This window comes from Naumovozyma castellii, chromosome 6, assembly GCF_000237345.1.
Source record: "Naumovozyma castellii chromosome 6, complete genome".
In the NCBI taxonomy this organism is placed as follows: domain Eukaryota; kingdom Fungi; phylum Ascomycota; class Saccharomycetes; order Saccharomycetales; family Saccharomycetaceae; genus Naumovozyma; species Naumovozyma castellii.
Window position 1 is genome coordinate 169,114 of NC_016496.1, and position 20,816 is coordinate 189,929.

The 20,816-nt window shown below is 37.1% G+C and overlaps 11 protein-coding genes and 2 non-coding genes across 13 annotated transcripts; 7 read left to right on the forward strand and 6 right to left on the reverse strand.

The window, feature by feature from the left end:
- Positions 1-45: 45 nt before the first annotated feature.
- Positions 46-738, forward strand: SEC14 (phosphatidylinositol/phosphatidylcholine transfer protein SEC14; the record flags this gene model as incomplete). The annotated part of the gene is made up of 1 exon (XM_003676875.1): positions 46-738. The coding sequence occupies one exon, from the start codon at positions 46-48 to the stop codon at positions 736-738; it is 693 nt and encodes a 230-aa protein (XP_003676923.1).
- Positions 739-998: 260 nt separating this feature from the next.
- Positions 999-1,070, reverse strand: NCAS0Ftrna13D. The gene has a single exon. It is a non-coding gene; the product is annotated as a tRNA-Asp (tRNA).
- Positions 1,071-1,092: 22 nt separating this feature from the next.
- Positions 1,093-1,164, reverse strand: NCAS0Ftrna17R. The gene has a single exon. It is a non-coding gene; the product is annotated as a tRNA-Arg (tRNA).
- A 195-nt stretch (positions 1,165-1,359) lies between these two features.
- PDS5 (sister chromatid cohesion factor PDS5) lies at positions 1,360-5,202 on the forward strand (the record flags this gene model as incomplete). Its single annotated transcript, XM_003676876.1, has 1 exon — positions 1,360-5,202. One exon carries the CDS (start codon positions 1,360-1,362, stop codon positions 5,200-5,202), a length of 3,843 nt encoding a protein of 1,280 aa, XP_003676924.1.
- Positions 5,203-5,386: 184 nt separating this feature from the next.
- Positions 5,387-7,615, reverse strand: RCO1 (Rco1p; the record flags this gene model as incomplete). The annotated part of the gene is made up of 1 exon (XM_003676877.1): positions 5,387-7,615. One exon carries the CDS (start codon positions 7,613-7,615, stop codon positions 5,387-5,389), a length of 2,229 nt encoding a protein of 742 aa, XP_003676925.1.
- A 295-nt stretch (positions 7,616-7,910) lies between these two features.
- SDD2 (Sdd2p) lies at positions 7,911-8,336 on the forward strand (the record flags this gene model as incomplete). Its single annotated transcript, XM_003676878.1, has 1 exon — positions 7,911-8,336. The coding sequence occupies one exon, from the start codon at positions 7,911-7,913 to the stop codon at positions 8,334-8,336; it is 426 nt and encodes a 141-aa protein (XP_003676926.1).
- Positions 8,337-8,564: 228 nt separating this feature from the next.
- IRC21 (Irc21p) lies at positions 8,565-9,134 on the forward strand (the record flags this gene model as incomplete). Its single annotated transcript, XM_003676879.1, has 1 exon — positions 8,565-9,134. One exon carries the CDS (start codon positions 8,565-8,567, stop codon positions 9,132-9,134), a length of 570 nt encoding a protein of 189 aa, XP_003676927.1.
- Positions 9,135-9,210: 76 nt separating this feature from the next.
- ABF2 (DNA-binding protein ABF2) lies at positions 9,211-9,771 on the reverse strand (the record flags this gene model as incomplete). Its single annotated transcript, XM_003676880.1, has 1 exon — positions 9,211-9,771. One exon carries the CDS (start codon positions 9,769-9,771, stop codon positions 9,211-9,213), a length of 561 nt encoding a protein of 186 aa, XP_003676928.1.
- A 266-nt stretch (positions 9,772-10,037) lies between these two features.
- On the forward strand, positions 10,038-10,541 carry TVP18 (Tvp18p; the record flags this gene model as incomplete). The annotated part of the gene is made up of 1 exon (XM_003676881.1): positions 10,038-10,541. The coding sequence occupies one exon, from the start codon at positions 10,038-10,040 to the stop codon at positions 10,539-10,541; it is 504 nt and encodes a 167-aa protein (XP_003676929.1).
- Positions 10,542-10,759: 218 nt separating this feature from the next.
- Positions 10,760-12,337, reverse strand: MOT3 (Mot3p; the record flags this gene model as incomplete). The annotated part of the gene is made up of 1 exon (XM_003676882.1): positions 10,760-12,337. One exon carries the CDS (start codon positions 12,335-12,337, stop codon positions 10,760-10,762), a length of 1,578 nt encoding a protein of 525 aa, XP_003676930.1.
- A 1,838-nt stretch (positions 12,338-14,175) lies between these two features.
- NCAS0F00910 (C2H2-type zinc finger protein) lies at positions 14,176-15,228 on the forward strand (the record flags this gene model as incomplete). The annotated part of the gene is made up of 1 exon (XM_003676883.1): positions 14,176-15,228. The coding sequence occupies one exon, from the start codon at positions 14,176-14,178 to the stop codon at positions 15,226-15,228; it is 1,053 nt and encodes a 350-aa protein (XP_003676931.1).
- A 1,004-nt stretch (positions 15,229-16,232) lies between these two features.
- On the forward strand, positions 16,233-17,297 carry NCAS0F00920 (C2H2-type zinc finger protein; the record flags this gene model as incomplete). The annotated part of the gene is made up of 1 exon (XM_003676884.1): positions 16,233-17,297. The coding sequence occupies one exon, from the start codon at positions 16,233-16,235 to the stop codon at positions 17,295-17,297; it is 1,065 nt and encodes a 354-aa protein (XP_003676932.1).
- Positions 17,298-19,609: 2,312 nt separating this feature from the next.
- Positions 19,610-20,680, reverse strand: LEU5 (coenzyme A transporter; the record flags this gene model as incomplete). The annotated part of the gene is made up of 1 exon (XM_003676885.1): positions 19,610-20,680. The coding sequence occupies one exon, from the start codon at positions 20,678-20,680 to the stop codon at positions 19,610-19,612; it is 1,071 nt and encodes a 356-aa protein (XP_003676933.1).
- Positions 20,681-20,816: the final 136 nt, after the last annotated feature.

The window sequence follows — 20,816 nt, forward strand, 5'->3', positions numbered from 1 at the left end:
AGATTTTTAAGAGCCAGAAAGTTTGATGTTGCATTGGCACAAGTAATGTTTGAAAATTGTGAAAAATGGAGAAAGGACTTTGGTTGTGCTACTATTTTAGAAGATTTCCATTATGATGAAAAGCCATTAGTGGCTAAGTTTTACCCACAATACTATCACAAGATGGATAAGGATGGTCGTCCTGTGTATTTTGAAGAATTGGGTGCTGTCAACTTAACTGAAATGCATAAGATCACTACTGAAGAACGTATGTTGAAGAATTTGGTTTGGGAATATGAATCTGTCGTTAGATTTAGATTACCTGCCTGTTCAAGGGCTGCCGGTACTTTGATTGAAACTTCTTGTACTGTCATGGATTTAAAGGGCATCTCAATCTCAAGTGCTTACAGTGTTCTAGGTTACGTTAGAGAGGCTTCCTTTATCAGTCAAAACTACTACCCAGAACGTATGGGTAAATTCTACTTAATCAATGCACCATTTGGGTTCTCTACTGCTTTCAGACTATTTAAGCCATTTTTAGACCCTGTCACTGTCTCAAAGATTTTCATTTTAGGTTCTTCATACCAAAAGGACTTGTTGAAACAAATCCCAGCTGAAAACTTGCCTGTCAAGTTTGGTGGTAAATCTGTGGTAGATGAAGCCACTGGTGGCTTATATTTATCAGATATTGGTCCATGGAGGGATCCTAAATTTATTGGTCCAGAAGGAGAAGCACCTGAAATGTTTTCTATGAAATAATATTGATTTTCCGATCAACTTCATTTCTTAGACGGTTTTTTAAACGCTTTCGACTTTCTTAATCTTTCTATAATACATATTTTCCACATTAGTTAAACTGTCATCTTTTATAAATGACATTTATACGTCATAATATATATATCTAATAAACAATTAATTATTGAAAATTCTTTTTGTAACGTAATGTTACTGTTATCATTTAACAGACGGACAGCTCTTTCGATCTGAAACATACTGAAAAAACAACCAAAAAAATATATCTCCGCGACGGGGAATTGAACCCCGATCTGGCACGCGACAAGCGCCCATTCTAACCATTAAACTATCACGGAAAGAGAGAAAGAAGAAAATCAGCACTCACGCTGGGGGTCGAACCCAGAATCTTCTGATTAGAAGTCAGACGCGTTGCCATTACGCCACGCAAGCTTATTTTCTTGTTTTTCTTGGCTATTTTAGATTACTTTGTTACAAGTTACTAGTCATGCATCCAACGCGTCAAAAAAGAAAGTATCTTGAATCTTGACGCGTAATGCTATCAGTTGGTAAACATCATAAACACATCTTACCTGTTGTTACGGATATAGAGCCCTGTCAACAGAAAAATAAGAAACACAAACTGAAATGGCGAAAGTGACCAAGAATAACTTGGCCTTTAAGAAACCGATCATTTCTACAGCGGAGAATTTGATCTCAACTGATGATCTACTGTCTAATCTGGCGTCGTTACATGAAGAACTTTCCTCGTTACCGCAAGATAATGTTAATTTTGATAGTTTAGATGAATACAAAACTGGTTTAGCTAACAAAAAATTGTTGAAACACAAAAACCCAGGAGTACGTGCCTTTGTTGCATGCTGTTTGAGTGATATCCTACGATTATATGCACCAGATGCACCATATACAGATACCCAATTGACTGAAATCTTCAAACTTTTCCTTTCACAATTCGAACAATTGGGCTATCCAGAAAATGGATATTACATTCAACAAACTTTTTTAATCACCAAACTACTTGAATACAGATCAATAGTTTTATTGACCGATTTACCAACATCAGAGAAATTATTAGAAAATTTATTTCAAATATTTTATGACGATTCGAAAAATTTCCAACCAAAGCTATTCAATGTAATTGGGAATTTTCTAGGTGAGGTCATTTCAGAGTTCGATTCCGTCCCTATTTCTGTGTTAAAACTGATTTTTAATAAGTTTTTAACTTACAATCCCGAAGAATTACCCAAGGGTCTCGGTATAGTTTCAAACTGTGGTTATGAAGTAAGTTTGATTTTATGCGAGGGATACTCCAGCAGAATGGGTAGACATTTAACAAGATACTATTCTGAAATTCTCTATCATGCGAGTAACGATAATGAAAGAATGACTTATGAATCAAGAAATAACTTGAAAGTTATTCTTTCCAAATTACATAAACTAGTTATTAAGATCTGGGAAACGGTGCCTGAATTGGTCGCCTCAGTCATAGGGTTTATATATCATGAATTGTCTTCAGATAATGACCAAATAAGAATACTAGCGACAAAACTGGTAGGGACACTTTTAACTATAAACTCTGATTTAAATTTCCCAGCCACCCACCAAGATACCTTCAAATCTTGGATGTTGAAAATTGCTGATGTTAATCCAGAAGTGAGAATACAATGGATTGAAACTATTCCCGAAATATTACTAGTCAGAGATGATATTTCATCAGAAATTGAAAAGGGACTGGCGAAAACTTTAATTGACACGGATCCAAGAGTCCGTAAATTGTCTGTAGTTGTATTTGAGGAAGTTCCACTTTCTGAAGTTCTCAAGAATATTACAAATGATGCAGTATATTCTTCCCTTTTGCATCTAACTAGAGAAAAGAATAGGGATGTTAGAGAACTTTCTATCAATACGGTTGCCAAATTATATTCCAACTCACTTCAATCGGATGACAGCTCTTTCCAAAATAATAAAGTCCATGAGATAATAAATAGCATTCCATCCGTTTTATTCAACCTTTATTATATTAATGATCCAAATATAAATGAACAAGTTGATACCGTTATATTCGAAGATATTTTACCCATAGATACTGATAATGAATCAAGGATCAAGAGATTATTAAGTGTATTGGCCAATTTAGATAAAAAAGCCTTTACATCATTCTTTGCATTTAACAAGAGACAACTAGAGATGAGTAGAGCCTTTTCAAAATATATCGAATTCTGTGAACAACTGAATAACTTAAGCGATGATGATAATGATGAATCCAGCACAAAGTCGAATATCATGCTTTTACTTCAAAAGACGATTACTTGGTTGGCTGCTGGGCTGGCAGATCCTACAAAAGGTACAGAAGCCCTGAACACTCTTCGAAAATTGAATGATCCAAGATTATATTATTTAGTTAAAACATGCATCTCAAATGAAGTTACCTTCTCCACATTGAAAAATAGTTATAAAGAATTAAGTAACAAGCTTCAAGATCCCGGATTGTTTAGGAAATATAACATGAAGTCGGTCTCGACCATAATTCCAAGAGATCTTGCCAAAGAAGTTAAGATTCTTCTTCTGAGATCATCTCCAATAATCTATAATGTTTCCAATATTTCTTCTTTATTGAACATATCTCATCCATCTGGAGATACTGAAGTTGAACTAAAACGTAAATTACTAGATAACATATCAAAAGTCAACCCTACAATTTTTAAAGACCAAGTAAGGATGCTAAAGGACAGCATTAATGAATATGAAGAGTCCAACACTGGAGATAATAATTTGACAATAAATGAAACATTGAAAACACTTTATAAGATTTCAAAAGTGTTAAAGGAACAAATTGATTTTGACGATAGCTTCTTCTTAACGAAATTGAACGATATTGCACTAGAGGGTAAACCCATGATGGCAAAATATGCAACGAAGATAATATGCATGTCACCTGCTCCCGATGATTTATTAACGAGAATAAAGAAGTATATTTTGCCACTTGATCGTGAGAAGGATAATAACTTCACGGCCCACGTAATTGTTTTGATGGAGATTTTCAAATTTCACCCTCATATCTTAGATGAAGACTCAACAGATATTGTCAGTTACCTCATTAAAGATATTTTACTTTCGAATGAGGTGGTTGGCAATCAGGACAATGATTCTTCTTGGGTGACTGATAGTCAATTAGATGAATCAAAATATTATCCTTTGGCTAACAAGATATTTGCATTGAAATTATTTACCAACAAATTGAGAGCCATTGCTGGAAGCGTTAATAACGATGATCTTGCTAAGACATTTGCTGAAAAAACGGTTAAGCTGGTCTTTTATTTGATTGCAAGTGGTGGTGAATTGATATCTGAAAACAACACCGAAAACTATCCGACTCCTGATGCCTATCAAACCAAGTTAAGATGTTATTCCGGATTACAACTTCTAAAACTAGCCAAAATACCAAAGATGCAACACTTTATTAAATCTGCTGATGTGATAAAATTAGTGAATATTGTCGAAGATGAATCATTACCAGTCAGAAAGACCTTCCTTGATCATTTAAAAGAATACATTGGAAGTGAGTTAATATCAATTAAGTTTCTGCCTCTTATTTTCTTCACAACGTATGAACCTGATAAAGAATTAAAAAAGAATACAAAGACTTGGATAAACTATACGTTTAGTAAACCTTCCTTCAAAAAGGGAACATTTTTTGAAAGAATATTACCGAGGTTGATTCATGCAATTGCTCACCACCCTGATATTGTTGAAGGGTTACAGCAGACAGGTGAGGCATATTTGAATGCACTAACAACATCAGTTGATTATCTGATTTTCTACTTTGATTCTATAGCGACTCAAGAAAATTTCAATCTATTGTATTATCTATCGGAAAGAGTCAAAAACTATAGAGACAGAGTTGCTGAAGAAGAAAGTAAAGAAGAAGAAGAGGAAGAAGAAAAAGCTACTGATGGGGATGATGTAGGAAAGGAAAACAAAGAATCTGTCAACCTTGATGATAATCCATTAACAAGAATGTATATTATTAGTGAACTGTCTCAAATGATTCTACTAAAATTGAAGGAAAGGAAGGATTGGCAACATTCAGCATACCCTGGAAAATTAAACTTGCCAGGTGACGTTTTCAAACCATTTAATAGTATTCAAGAGGCACAAGCATCTTTTAAACCATACCTCAACGAAACATATACTGAAAAACTGGAAAATAACATTAGGGCTAAAGTGGGACGTATTGTTCATTCGTCGCAAACGCATAGACAAAGAGTTCAAAAGAGAATGTTGGCCAGTGAATACCATGGTCCTGATAAAAAGAAAAGAAGACAGAAAGGAATGATTAATGCTGACTCTTCTAGTGACAGTGAAGGCGATGACAGAGCTGTACATGCCCCTCTGAGGAAAAATTTGAGGGAAAGGAAGAATATTGATTACCAGGACGATGACAGCGAGTCTGAACAGGAAGAAGAATAATCATACTGAAAAAGAAAGCGGGGTATTGGTTTATTCTTTCTAATCAAATAGAATGATCAGAACCTAAACATCTCTATAGGCTGTAATTCAATCATACGAACTATATATCATGTAGCTTTTAATAAATAGGTATGCAGCAAGTTGAACTGTAGATCTATATTGAATATTCTTACAAGTTATATTTCTATATATTATTCAGACCAAAAAATTCTATCACATCCTCTTTAGGTTTCGATTCTAATAATTGTTTGAGTTCGAGTAACTTTTGTAATTCAGAGGACGATATGTTTATCATATCCTTTGAATTTTCCTTTACTTCTTCACCATTGGGTGCCATCTCTTTTTGTAATGTATCGCCAGCAAACTTACTGAGTTCTTTCAAATTCCATAATTTCTTCATATATGATTCGCTCCCGCTAGAATTGCACATTTGAAAGTACAACAGTGGTATTATGTCACCAGATTTTGCAGGTTGTCTCTTTTCATTAAAAACGATTGTTTCAATTAATCTTTCCTGGTGTTTAAAACTTTGTTCCATTTGTGTCTTCTTAATTCTAAAGACTTTATCAAGGAAATCCAACTTCACGGAATTTTCTTTTAGGATTGGAACTGCTGGGATACTTCCTGGCTTTTTAAATGCTTCCATTACATATTTGGAATGAGTAGAAGAAAGCTCATCCAAATGAATCTCAATATCGCCATCATTCCGAAAGCCACAAGATTGGAGTGGTTCTATGTATTCTTGATTTCTAGTTAATCTTCTTCTCTTCTTTGTAGTTTGAACAGCATGTAATGGACATTTCCATTTTAAACCAATATTTTTAAGAGACGCTCTCGGTACCTCTGGAATACAATCTAAATGCCACGGGGTATTACAGTAGTCACATCTCATAATCAATCTCCCCTTTTCCGGATGGTCCCATGTTCCCATCTTTGTAGTTCTACACTTGTAACAGATTAGATACTTATCAGGGTTAGATGAATCAATGTGTATATCAGGGTTATACGTATCCAATTTTGTAACACTCTGCCCGTAAGGTGCATCATATAAAATCTTATCTGGAAGAGGCTCTTTCTCTCTATTATCTAGATATTGCCCTCGCTGCCCTGTTTTTACATCTTGGAATGTTTCTTTTATTGATTGAGGTAAATTGAACTGTCTTGGATTAATACCATTTATTTGAAATAACAACTTACCAAACAAATTTCCCTTAGTCTTGGTCATCGAAAGGTTCTTAACAAATGCACGTTCTGCCTTATATAGTTGAGTATTATTTGGATACTTCATCTTGAATAGACATTCATGACAGGACCAATCACCTTCCGGTAAATTGTTAGGATCTAATGGCGGATCCAAACAAAGGAAATGGAAAGATTTAGGACAAGTATCACAACATAGGAATGAGCCTGTTTGGAAACATGCTGAACAATAGTCGTCATTTTCTATTGTACCCTCCTGTTCCTGTTTTTCATCTGCTTCATGCTTTATACCACTATCCAATGGCAAGTTCGGTAATGAGTTTTGACCTAATAATTTACTTTTAGATTCAGCTGAAAAAGTTGCTTTGATCTTATGAGAGGTCTTTGATGGCGATAATAAAATCTCTTTAGAGTCTTTGTTTGAAGAATTTTCATCTTTAGGTCGATTTTTATTAAGCCTGATTGTGTATCTTAGAGTACTTGGCATGGTCAATGAATCTGATTTCCTAGTTTGTAATTGCTCATCATACATTTGCGTTTCCCTCACAGCTTTCTCATCCTCATCATTATTAGTACTGACAACGTTTGCATTCTGTATCACCTTTAACGACCCGGAGGGTATCAGCAAGCCGGGAGTGGTATTACTTCTTTTATAGTTCCAAAGGTAAGTTCTCTTCACTTTTTCACTAGGACCTTGGCCCATAGACACACCTGTAGCAGGGTTAATAACGTCATTCGCTGGGATTGGTTCATTAAAGCGTATTATTTTGCCGTTTACGTCACTTTCTAAGATATCTTTCTTAATTTCTGGTTGCGTGTTTTCATTATCATCATAGTTATCCTGTTTATCCGCCCCATATCGAAGCGTGGTGGTGCTTTGAGATGGAGTATTAGTCCTTGATGTAGATTGTGTACGATTATTCCTCTTCTTTTTCTTATGATTATCTTCAGAAGAGATAATTTTCCTCTTCTTTAAATCATAATCCACGTTTCTGGAAGTCGATCTCTTCGGTCTTCCTCTCCTCCTTGGCGGCACAGCGACAGGCGATGCAGAAGAAGATGAAACGTTCGATAACGATGAAGATGAGGCTCGTTCCATGAAGGGAGACTCATTAGTCGACTCATTTATTGAGGAATACTCACCATTGTTTAATTTTTTATCCGAAGCAGAAGAATTTGAATTTCCATTCAAATTTGTGTAGGGCGTTTGCATTTATTACCAGTAGAAAGCAGCAATTAACCTGTTGATATAAATGAATCAGTGAAGGTTTTGGATTCTCAATGGGTTTTTAATAAATTTGTTAAATAACTTAATTGGCAAGTCTGTAGACTAAAGTAATAAAAGCAAGTAAGACGTTGCGTTGAATTTCACGCGCAATAAAAAAAAACAACGAAATGGGAACGTGTTAGGTGATCTTCACAATGGAACTGTAACTTTATATATAGATTAGAGCAGATCAGATCAACCCTTATTCTTTTATCTTATCGGGAGGGAGATTATTCACAATATGGACTCTGAATTACAAGCTTTGAGGGAGGCTCGGTTGGCAGAACTGAAGAGAGCCACGGGAGGAAGTGCCGCTAGTGGTGGTAATAGTAATGGTGGAGGAAGCAATAATGGTAGCAATGAACCAATCGGTGCATCTATATCTAGATTTTTAGAACCTGAGGCGTTTGAGAGACTGACCCGAGTTTCCCTAGTAAGACCTGATCGTGCGCAAGCTGTGGAACAATACTTAAAACAGATTATCTCGACAGGACAATTACAACACAAGGTAAATGAAAAGGAAATTGTTCAAATCTTGAATGGTATTGCTAAGGAACAAAATAAGAAGAATGAAACCAAGATTATCTTTGACAGAAGGGAAACCGTGGTTGATTCTTCGAGCCATCTTCAAGGGGAAGAAGATGATGATGACGATTTCTTCGATTGATAATGTATGATAATGTTTTACTTTAACGTATTGCACTGTACCATAATAATAAAAGTATACTTATATATGTATCCTATTATAAAAGTCTTTGATTTAAATGCAAGCATATAAATATTGGAACCGTTAGGTTATTTTGACACATTTTTTAAAATTTATTACATTAAATAAAGTTAAAGGAACACCATTGAATCATCTGTCATAACAGATACTAGTGGAACCTGACCTAAGATGGATGATAAAAGGGATGCAGATAAACGAACACCATCATTTAAAGTACCATCATTAAGATTTAGTGTACCTCAACAAACTGTTCGGACAAGAGTTGGGGGTAATAATAGTACTGGTGGCTTACACAGACAAAAGGTAAGGTTAAAACCGGGACATTCAGCCTTAGATTGGCATCGATTAACCATCGAATCTGGTAGTAAGGGTAAATTGATAAGTGGGTTAGATGATTTGATATGTGATGAAGAGTTTTTACGATTAAATCAAGAGAATGCCTATGGTTTAGACAAATTAATACGAATGAGGGTCCCCACGTATCAAATATATCCATTTTTGAAAATAAATAATTCTATTTTACAGAGACATACCAGTAGGACCGATTGTTGGACTATTTATAAGGGTAAAGTTTATTGTGTGAGTGATTATTTGGAATATCATCCCGGTGGACCAGATATAATATTCCAAAATTGTGCTGGGAAGGATAGTACTGTCCTGTTCAATCAATATCATAGTTGGGTGAATGCAGAGAAACTTTTAGAAACCTGTCTAATTGGAATATTTGTTAATGAATAGATATAAAATGATAAATGAATACTAAATATATAGATGGGCTATTGTTATACGTATATAAAAAAAAAGCGATACTTCTCTAATGAGAAGTTTGCTTTTGCCAGTCTTGCAATCTCAATTTATAATCTTCGATATATTCGTCTTTGACAGCTGGATCTAAATCTCTCCATTTTTCACCAATGATTGAGCTAATTTCAGCAAAAGTTAAAGATGGATCTTGTTCTACAATAGTTGGACGGACTTCCTTTGAAAATGCCAAGAAGGCAGGTAAGGGTTTCTTAGGAGGCAATTTTGCTTCAATTGCGTTCATTTGTTTATGGTATTGTTCCATTTGCTCTGATGATTTCCTTTCAAAGGGTAATTTTTCTTGATTGGATAAAGTGTTCCATTTTTCAGATGCCAATTTTGCGATATCCTTCATATGGATATTTGGATTAGCCTCTGCTAATTTTTCTCTATTTGCCTGGTAATAGAATAAATAGGCAGACATAGGTCTCTTGACGCCATTTTCCTTTTTCAATTGAGATCTTAACTCTGATCTTGAAACTGACTTATCAAGCAGAGAGTTTTGGAAAAAAGTTCTAGTGGAGGCTGCCAATTGAGGAGCTTTAAAGAGTCTAGTGGTGGAACGAGATAACATTTTTATTGGTGCTATTGGCTTATGATAGAGAGTCAATTGAATGTGAATCGCTCTTGTCTTCTCTTCCCTTCCCTTTTATACGTATTGTTATATTGTTTGTTTTGTTTTGTTGATTTGTGACCCGTAACAGTTTTCCGGGTGACCCGTGAAAAGCGCGGCTTTGAAGTTTACGTTTAACGTTTAAGTGAAGAGGGAGGGATACAGCTGGTGGTTGAGAACTGCAAGCAAAACGAAAACTAAGTCAAGATAAAGCAAAAGGACAAGCAATGGCATTGGATATCAAACAATTTATTAATTTTGCCGGAATGGCAAAGGATCTCAAGAGTTTCAATTTTAGCGTGTACGGGAGATGGTTCGGATACATTAACATTATTCTGTGTATTGCGCTCGGTGTGGCAAATCTATTCCATGTCAATGCAGTTATTGCCTTTGGTATAATCAGTATAATTCAAGGTTTAGTTATCTTATTCATTGAGATTCCGTTCCTTTTAAAGATCTGTCCTCTAAGTGAAAACTTTATTGAATTTATTAAAAGATTTGAAACGAATGGGTATAGATGTTTGTTTTATTTGGGGATGGCTATTATTCAATATTGTTCCATTATTTTGATGGCTACTAGTTTGATTGTTGTTGCCATTGGGTTGACTATTTCATCCATGAGTTATGCGGTTGCATTTGCCAATCATCAAGAATTTCAAAACACTAATATTATTAAAAACCCAGCTGATGCAGATTTCCCACATGAAGCTGTCGTGAGAGAGATGGTATGAGACTAGATACTAATTTTTGTTGCTCTCGTTATATTATTTTTTTTTTTAGCTTAGCATAGCTTTTTACTGTAGTAGTAGGTTTACCAAAAAAAAAAATAGATATAGAATAAAAATATCAATAGCTGGTGGGTGGATTGCTACTTGATGAATAATTTAATTTATATAAGTTAAACTAATTGTTACAAGTATTAGCTGCGTACGCAACGCAATACAATAGACTAGGGTTCATTTTCATTTTCGTCCACTAATTGATTCAAGACTCTCTTGACATCTTCCTTATTGACGACTCCATTGGTGACCAGGGTTCTAATGGTGAATTCTGAATTAATGTTGAATGGTTCATTGGCACCATGAATCTGTGGCGGCATACCACCTTGTTGTTGATATTGTTGGTGTCGTTGAACTTGTTGTTGATAATGATAATTATGCCAATCAAAGATGACGTTTCTAAATTTCAATTCATTAATTAAATTTTTGGAATGTTTCAATTTCATATGTTGTAATAAATTATCTCTTCTCTTATGTCTACTTAGACACCAGGGGCAAAAATAGTGTCTCTCTGATGAATGTGATAATAAATGTCTCTTTAACCATGATCTTCTCTTGAAATTCTTGGAACAAATATGACAAATATATACGGCATTTTCTGAATCAAATGTACCTCTTGGAGGTGAAGGAGTGACGAATCTTTGGTTGGAATGTGGTTCTCGTATAACACTTGGTGGCGTCGTTGCAGTTGTTGTCGATGCAGTTGTGGGGACCGTTGTTGTTATACTTGAAATTGGTGGTAGATTTTTATCTCTGCTATTATTAATGTTATTATTATTCTGTTGAATGTTAGTTCCTATTGATGCCATTGCATCAGATCTTTTAAAGGGTTGTGATATAGATGTTGTTGTTGTTGCATTATTAGTATCTCCATTGAAGGAATTCTTTAAAGATGATTTTATTGTCTGTGAATATACTGGTTGTGGTAAAATATTAGGTGATACAGATACAGGCCGTTGATACTGTTGAGGTTGAGATTGTTGAGGTTGCTGTGATGGATACGATTGTTGATATGGTGGAGAGTTTGTTATTGAAGCATTTGGAGGTGGTGGTGGTGGTGGGCCGGTGGAATAAGGATCGTATTGTATTACCCATGGTACACTTTGATATTGTTGAGCAGTTTGATAAGGTATATAAGCGCCCATATTACTTGGTACTTGGCCCATAGAATACATTTGCAGAGTGTCCGGTGCTAAAACGTTATATTGGACACCGTATGGATTTGAAGTTGTGGGTAACGATTGTAACATTTGTTGTTGTTGTTGTTGGTTTTCATCAGATCTTCCCGTATTCCAATGATATAAGAAGGGAGATGTATTAGTTTGCGCCTGTGATCCCGTTACCTGCTGCTGCTGCTGTGGTGGTGGTTGCTGTTGTTGTGGTGTAGGATAGTAATTTCTTCTCATATCTGATTCATTCATCATGTATGATGATGGTTGGTGATAAATTGGGTTATACTTTGACGTTTGAGGTAATGGTATAGTTCCCAAAGAATCATTCTTTGAATGCGAATGTGAATGCGAATGCATTTGGTCGGTGGTATTTATTGGTAACGAAAGTTTTTCAGATTGTAATTGAGGAGGATTTAGTAGTGATGAAACACCGTTCGTGTTTGTTGATGTTGACGTTGAGGTATCCTTCTGAGCAGCGGTCATTTGGCTTTGCCTTTGGTTTTGCTTTTCCTGTTCTTGTTCTTGTTCTTGTTCTTGCTTAACTTTCTGGTCCTGATACGCGGTCCAGTTGCTCATATTTCTTAGACTGCTAGTATTGCGTTTCCTTCCCGATGGTTCGCATATATAGCGTATCGTATGGTACTGTATGGAGAGTTGCGAGAGAGAAGTTTCTGGGTGATAAGTGAGGTGAGTCAAGAGTGAGTGAGTAGTTGTCAAGCGAGGTACGTAGGCCTAGTTCTAGAGGTCTTGAAGGTGTGTGCTGTTGTTGTTTCTGTTTCTGTTTCTGTTTCTGTTTCTGTTGCAGTAGCAGTTGCAGTTGTTGTTGTTGCTTTCTACGAAGAAGCAGGGAATATTGCCACATCAGTAACGGCAGAGCAGGCAGAGACAGCGAATTCAGCGTTGCCTTCCCTCCTTGCCTGGATGCCTTCTGCGCTCATATCGGCGCGCTCCTCGCAAAGCGCCGTTACCCGGCAGCCCCCGAGAATGGGCCGAAACCCTTCAGATCCCAGTCCATCGCAAACCTAATATCGTCTTGTACGCCCTTTCCACAACCGCCACGTCAATCCCCAACCCCCTATTCAGGCTATAAATAGCACCGCGCATCCCCGCCGTATATACGTACATCCACCGTCCCCACTCTAGCTACTCTACTATATACAATACAAGGGTCCCCTCCCTGGGCCCCTCACCTGACCTTCCCCTTTTGCCAGTTCCTATCCTTATCAACCCGTGAGCGAACAATGCGCTACCCATCCTGTTCTCGCCGAGTGGTGGCAAACGCTGAGTGCGTTCCCTGATGGAAAATAAGTAATCATCAACAGGTTATATACTCTAGGCGTGTGCGTGCGTCCGTGAAAACTGATACGAACAACACCACCACCCACCACGTTTTCTTGCATGGCAAAAAGGAAATAAGAAAAAGGGTTCCTTCCTTTGCCTAGAGCTTTCTCCTATCCATCTCGGAGAACCCGTGGCGGCCAATGAATGGCGACCTCGAAAATGCTCGCACGTACGTACACCAATTTCCTGTGCGCGTGGGAGGAAAAATGAAATCAATCATAACGAGACTGATAATGGTTGAAACTTTAAAGTCTAATGTGGGATCTGTGTGTGAAATACGCATAAACCATCCTACGTAACACATTCGAAATTGGAAAACCCATTGTAATGGAATTGAAAAGGTTTGCGATATGTATGTTTATATTGACGCGTCATTTCGAAGATCTAAATGTGGTCGAACAATCGTAGTCTACAGGCATGCGATTTAACCTCTTTAGGAAAGAAAAAAAATTGCGTCCCGTTGATTGGTTCCTGACATCAATGCGTGTACGCTTATGCATTCTTCAGGAGTTACCTTTTAATCTTCCCTTATCTTACACGTAGAACGTGAGTCCTGACATGGTCCCAATATGCAACGTTGAAGTACCTGTCTGTACCGGACTCATCCACAGATAATTCCATGGAGCTTCACCATCATCATCATCATATGTTCATTCTACAATGTCTTGTTGAGTATGTGACCGTAGAACAAAAGCACACAATTTCAAAAATATCTTAAAATATCCATGGATTTTCCTTCCAAAAAAACAGTATTATTTGTTGTTTTTTCTTCTTCCTCTGCTTCTGCTTCCCCTGCTTGTCTGATCGTTTGCCTAGCTAATCTAATCCTCCTCTTGACCACTCCTAAGACTTGTTTTGTTTTGTTTTGCTTTGTAACGAAGTGCTGGAACAGGTGAGAATGTATATGTTCCTTAATACGTAAAGAACTCACCTTTGTTACTCCTGAATAGCTGTTTGATTATTGAATACAAAGAACATTTCCCTTAACCAATCTTGTTGGAGAAACTACTCAATTGCAAAAACTTTCTTTCCTTTATCTCTCCCTCCCTCCCACCTCCCTTTATATAATCTGAATGGGATTACAACATATCTTCTTCAAAAGAACCTCTTCCCTCACAATTGCCAAACAAACAATCAATCAATCAATCAATCAATCAATCATGATTAACGATAAGACCAGACAATCCACTCTTAATTCATTCCAATTCATGCAGAAGCAAATCACAGAACAAGTTCAAGTTCTCCCCAGTCACGTCTCAGCAATGTCCCTCACCACCGTCGAAACATCCAACAAAAGAACCAAAAAATTTGAATCAGCACCCCTACCATCATTCAAAGAAAGTTTCTCATTCCTTGAAGCATCATCACCAAGCCACGTACCAAGAAACATCCCGGCCTTCCCTCAAACAACCAGTCCCACTCTGGACACGGCAGCACCATTCACAGCACCTAGACTTTTCGTCACCTTTGTCCCCGTACCACATCAATTCAATCAGGCATTCAATTCCAATATACCACCACAACCACTACCACCTTGTAGCATCCCTTATAACGCCACCGTCTACCAAGGCAATCTCATCTCTAACGCACCTTCGTTCCCCGTAATATACGGCAAGAACAACAACAATACGGCAGTGTATCGAGAAAAGATTAATTTCATGAGTGGTCAGCCGATGGCGGTGACCCAAGTATCGCCCGTCAATGCGAATATGGATGAACGGTTGAGATACATCAATAATCAAGCGGTAAAGTATCAGCGGGACGGTAATCGTGCCCAGGCATCCTCATCCTCCGCATCATCCTCCACATCATCTTCCGCATCGTCATCTAATGCTGGTAGTAGGCAATCCAGTAATAATTGTTTGATATCAAAGAAAAGTTCCAACGGCAAGGGTAACGTGAAGAAAAGACGCGGTCATAAATTACACATTTGTGTTGTTTGTGGGAAATCATTGACTAGATCCACTTCGTTGCGGACTCATATGTTGATTCATACCGGATCGAGACCATTCAAATGCAGTTGGCCCAATTGTAAAGCTAGTTCCAGTGTGAAAAGCAATATAACGAGACATTTCAAGTCTCATTTGAAGGGTCAGACCACCGAGGGTGCCAAAGTGATAAAATGAGACAGTGATGGGTGCATGGTTCTTATTTATTGTTGTGTTGTGCTGTGTTGGTTTGAAGAGTTTTTTATTTAGAATTGAAAGTGAAAACATTATACGCGCTAACGTTAACTGAAAAAAAAAAAAAAAATTATTATGTTCTACCACAGAGATGGGAAGGATGGGTTATATTTGCATGGAATGAAGTTTGTAACGTTTATTTAAAAAGTTGGAAAAAAAATTTGTATTATACATTAAATTAAATTAGTCTCAGATACTTTATAGGTTTTGAAATGAAGTATTAACGAATGAGAAGAAGCCGTATCTGTCTAACAGAGAATCTTCGATGGTGAACACATTCTTCTGAACATCGCACCGGGTTTACGTGCATATACTCCCCCGAGCAAGAATTTGTTCATCAACGGGCGGGACGGTACGTTTCGCATTCTTGTGTTGATCATGATCGGCACTATGCGCTATGTGATAGGTCTTGGACGGTAACGCTGGGACCACGGTAAACACCGTGGTCTGCCTAAAAATAGGCGGCCGTCCCTGTGACGTCGCCGGACGGAGCCCCTTAACTGGGCAACCGGTTCTCTCTGGACTCCAGTGGAGCAGTGATGGTGCCGGAGGGGGATCACCTTGGAACGCTTGCCGGCGATTTCCACGCCCGGCCCACGTTCCTTTGTGTCATGGACAGGCCGCTTTGTTCTCTTCCTTCGCATACGAACGACAGAGTTGTCATTGGGGTCGACTGCCCCTACCCTACTTGGCTGTCTGTCCATACTACTTCTCTAGTGCGGCACACATCAGACGTACTTGGCTTGCTTCGTGGTATCTGACCTCTTGACAGGTGCATGCTCCCTGTAGCCTTCTTTAGTTATTCTACTCGCTAGCTGTCCGTCTGATCCACCTTCTCCAATCTCCGGCATATATATATATATGTATGTATATCCTCCCGTGTAGGATTTATTGTCTCTCTATCTTGACCTCTGTCTCGCTGTCCTTCATCTCCAGTATAACTCGCAATGCTATCGCAGGAGAAACCGGATTCTACCGCCAAAGGAAACTCTTCTGATCCAAATACTAGCATGGTACTCTCGTTGAAAACTTCTGCTTCAAATGATACTGTCGCTTTAACAAACCAAAGTAATGATAGGATAAGACATACTCGAAAACGAACTCTTCCCTCTTTCAACGAGGGGTTCTCAAATATTCTTCCAGAAAGAGAAACAAACACTAATGTTTCCCTTCAAAAGATGGAAAGACAGGCAATAACGAATTATATCCACGTCAACCCAGCTCAGTATCCTAATCAATCAGTACCAATGCAACAAATAGCCCGCTCAAAGATCAATTTTCGAAACACTAATCAAATGAATTATTCAACAAATCAATTTCCTCCCCCATCAAATCAGAACCAAAATATCTTACAGACAACAAGTCTCCCCCTTGTACCATGTATATTCGTACCGAACGTACCATACATGCCATCAAAGCATAGTATCGCAACAGCAAATTACTACCCGATACCACAATTTATTCATTCAAATAATGAAATTAAAATACCACCACCATTACCACAACTACCATCTCAATTCCCTAATCAACAACCAACTATCATAACAAATGATATACCAAAAGCTCCAATAAATTCTCCTTCTTTGATGGAATTGCCACTCCCACCTCAAAATAAGCCAAAACCGAAAAATTACTATAACGACTATTATGAAAGATATCTTCAACATATCAAGAGAAGAAGAGTTAATAGAAGAGATCATCCTCAACCTCAACCTCAGTCGAAGCCTGACCCTAGTCCTGACTCTACTGCCCTCCCTGAAGTGCAAAATGATGAACCCACAACACCAAAATCAACTTCTAGACCATCAAGGGAAAAAAAACCTGCTAGAATTCATAAATGCCCCATTTGTGACAAGATTGTTACAAGATCCACTTCTTTAAGATCTCATCTCCTCATTCATACGGGAGAAAAACCTTATAAATGCACTTGGCCAAATTGTGATACCTCTTCTAGTGTGAAAAGTAACATAACAAGACATTATAAGTCTCATTTGAAATCTCAAAACCAATAGAGCTCTTGCTCATTGGGAACGAGTCGATATTCGAAAGATCGGGTATCGAGCTGCTGCTTTGAGGAGATCAATGAAAAGGTTCATTATCTCTTAGCATATGCACTTTTAAACTGTAGGAGAAGCTACAACCCATAATGTACACTCTGTACCCTGAAAATCGTTCGATCGCTCTCGGTGACTTGTCAAATTGAAACTTCTCAAATAAACAAAAACGTGCTTTTACGCAACCCCCCACACTTGAACAAATAGTCTTGTCCAATACTATATGGATGAACCAAGGACAACAAATTCCTATATATAGATAAATAAAGTTAATTTAATGCTTTTTTAAATAATAAAAATGTTGCGTACGTTAAACCCTCATCATCATTTTATATCCAATGCAGATTGAAAATATGTATACATATTACGTGAAATTCATTTCAAGCAACCATTTCTCCTTCATTACCATTGAGAAATTGAGAATTTTTTTTATTAATTCACTTGCATATCCAAAGCTTACATATTTTCTCGGACACTTTTTTTTTATTTTTCGGCCCATTCATTCATTTATTAGCCAAATTTATGTAACTTCGTTTAAAGTAGTAGCCATGACCTTTTTATCCTCAGCATTTGAACATTGATTAATCCTCTTCACGATTAGTTACCCCTCATTAGACGTCAATTTTTAACAACACGTATACATCCAAAAGTGTCCCTGTTTCAAATTTTTGACTCTAGAAGGAAGCTCCAAACAGTTACAACTGGCTGTATTTTATTCATCACCTGTTATCAAACTTACAACTAATATTTTTGTATGAATGAATGCTCTCTCATACATATCTAGTCACTTGGCATCACCAATACATTACCTTAAGAAAAAAGAGCCCACAATAGTACCAGTTGAACAAGAACCAACTAATAACAATGAAAAGATAAAATCCCACTCAAAAGCAACTACAAACAACGATGAGGACTATTCAACGCCCATGGCAGATTCATCTAGTTCTAATACAATTGAAAAAAGCATTGCCGTATATGGCAGCGATAGGGCATTACGATTTTCCGTACTATTTTGGACCTTTGTATTATTCTTCCCGAAATTCCTTATTGTTAAACCACTTTTATTTCTGTGGTTTATAGTGACATTCCCCTTATATTTGCTGGAAAGAGGAATGAAGCATAGAACTCTACTCAAAAATAAATTAGACGAAAATTCACAGAAGAATGCAGAAAGGGTTCCCACAACATCACCAGAATTGACAGTCATTGATGAAACCACTGAAGATGATTTGGCTGGAGGCGATGAAATTTATTTGCAACGAGATACAATTAAAGGTTCATTATTGAAGGCAACATCAGCAAAACAATTATCATCATCAAAGACCGTGAAAAGTATTTCTAGTAATAATACATCATTCAGCAGTAAAAGAATGGGTAAATTTTTATTCCCTAAAAAACTTATCCCAAGATCTATTGTGCAGACTAATAGAAGGAAAAAATTAGTCCTGGATTTAGACGAAACTTTGATTCATTCCATGTCTAGGGGGACCACTCATAGCAACTCTTCTCAGGGACATATTGTGGAGGTAAAATTTTCTGTTAGTGGTGTATCCACTCTTTATTACGTGCACAAGAGACCTTATTGTGATTTTTTCCTTTCAAAAGTTTCTAAATGGTACGATTTAATTATATTTACAGCATCCATGAAGGAATATGCGGATCCAGTTATAGATTGGTTGGAAGATTCTCTCCCAGACAAATTTTCACAAAGACTTTATAGAACAGATTGTATTCTAAGAGATGGAGTAGGTTACATTAAAGATTTAAGTGTGATCAGTGAAGCTAGCGGGATGAAAAATATTTCTGCATTGCCACCATCATTAGGTGAAATCATAATTATAGATAATAGCCCCATTAGTTATGCCATGAACGTCGAAAATGCAATCCAAGTAGAAGGATGGATTAGTGATCCCACAGATAACGCACTCTTGAACTTATTACCCTTATTAGAAGCATTGAGATTTACTACCGATGTGAGAAACGTCTTAGCATTAAAGAACGGGGAAAAGGCATTTTATACTTCCTAAGCTATGCATATAATCCTTTCTGGTACATGAATTTGTATTTTATAGATTACTTTAAGTAGAACATTACTTTTAATATTCATCATTTACATTCACTTATTTTCTCATCTAACCTGTCTGGTCTTCTTGTCAGACGATTTTTATAATGCAGAAAAATATTAATATTTAAGAATATATTCATTATATAGTAGCTTACAATTACATCCCCCCCTCCTCCACTTTATTTACATTGTTTCATCAAGTATTTCAAATACCCAAGTGCCACTTCATCCTTTCGTAAACAAAAAAGCTACATGCAACCATTGGAGTTACTTTAATGTACCCAATACTCAACCCAACAAAAAAACCTCTCCATCCCCTTTCCTTATAAATGATTTTTGCAATCTCGGAAATAGATTGAAATCTATGATCATACATTTGTGACACGGATAACGTACTGACTTGTAACCGCCTTCTAATTATTTCGAATGGGTAGGCAGCAGTTTGTGACGCCATTCCTGCAAGTCCACCTGAAAGTAATTCTGCCCAAGTTCTTAATGGGAGTCTTTGATGTTTAAAGTGTCTTTCTTCTTGCTCTGATTCGGAAAGTGCTAAAACAGAATATGGAGCAAGTATGGGATGCTTCAATACATCATGCAAAAGATCATGAGCGAAAAATGATACACCTGCATATGGAATCATTCCTAGAACGGTGGGGGTGTAACCTCGATAAAAATTACACCAATGAGCAAACCAATTCGGTATGTATCCCTTCGCTTCTAAAGTTGTAGAAGCTGGCTCCTTGTAGATAGTTTTTACTAGGCCTAGTAAGCTAATTCTTTTATGTTCTGTTACGTATGCCAATCTTACACGGATTAAATCCAATGGATAAGTGGTAAACACACTACATAAACCTGCCAGGGAACCACTCATCAATCTTCGCCAATGAGATTCATATTCCTTTGAAGGGATTAATGTGTTTCTAATTTGTTCGTATGCAACAAATTTTACAGCTGCATAGGGGAATATTCTCATTAATGTAACAGAATGGCCTTGAAAGAATCCACGGATTCCATCATTCAACCAAATATGTTTAGCGGCTTCCTTTAAACCGACTAATGATCCTGCATATTTAGTGTAATGTGGATTTGACGTCTGAAATAAAATCTTTATTCTATCCAAAGGAGCAATTAAAGTTTTCGCACAGGATCCAGATATTCCACCTGCAAGCCCAGACCTTGTTATATATTCAAGGGAATTTTTGTCGATTGGCATTTGATTCCTCTTCCTTGTCGGTTCATTTGTTCTGGTTGTTGTGATGTTTCCTTTTTTCTCCATTTCATTTGAATTGATATTATATTTAGTGTGAAGATAGTCAGCGATTTGGTCTTGTGGGGTATAAATATTTGCAAATATAAGTTCCTGAGGGTGGGTTATTCCTATAGTGATTCAGCCTGGTGCTCTGGGCAAAAAA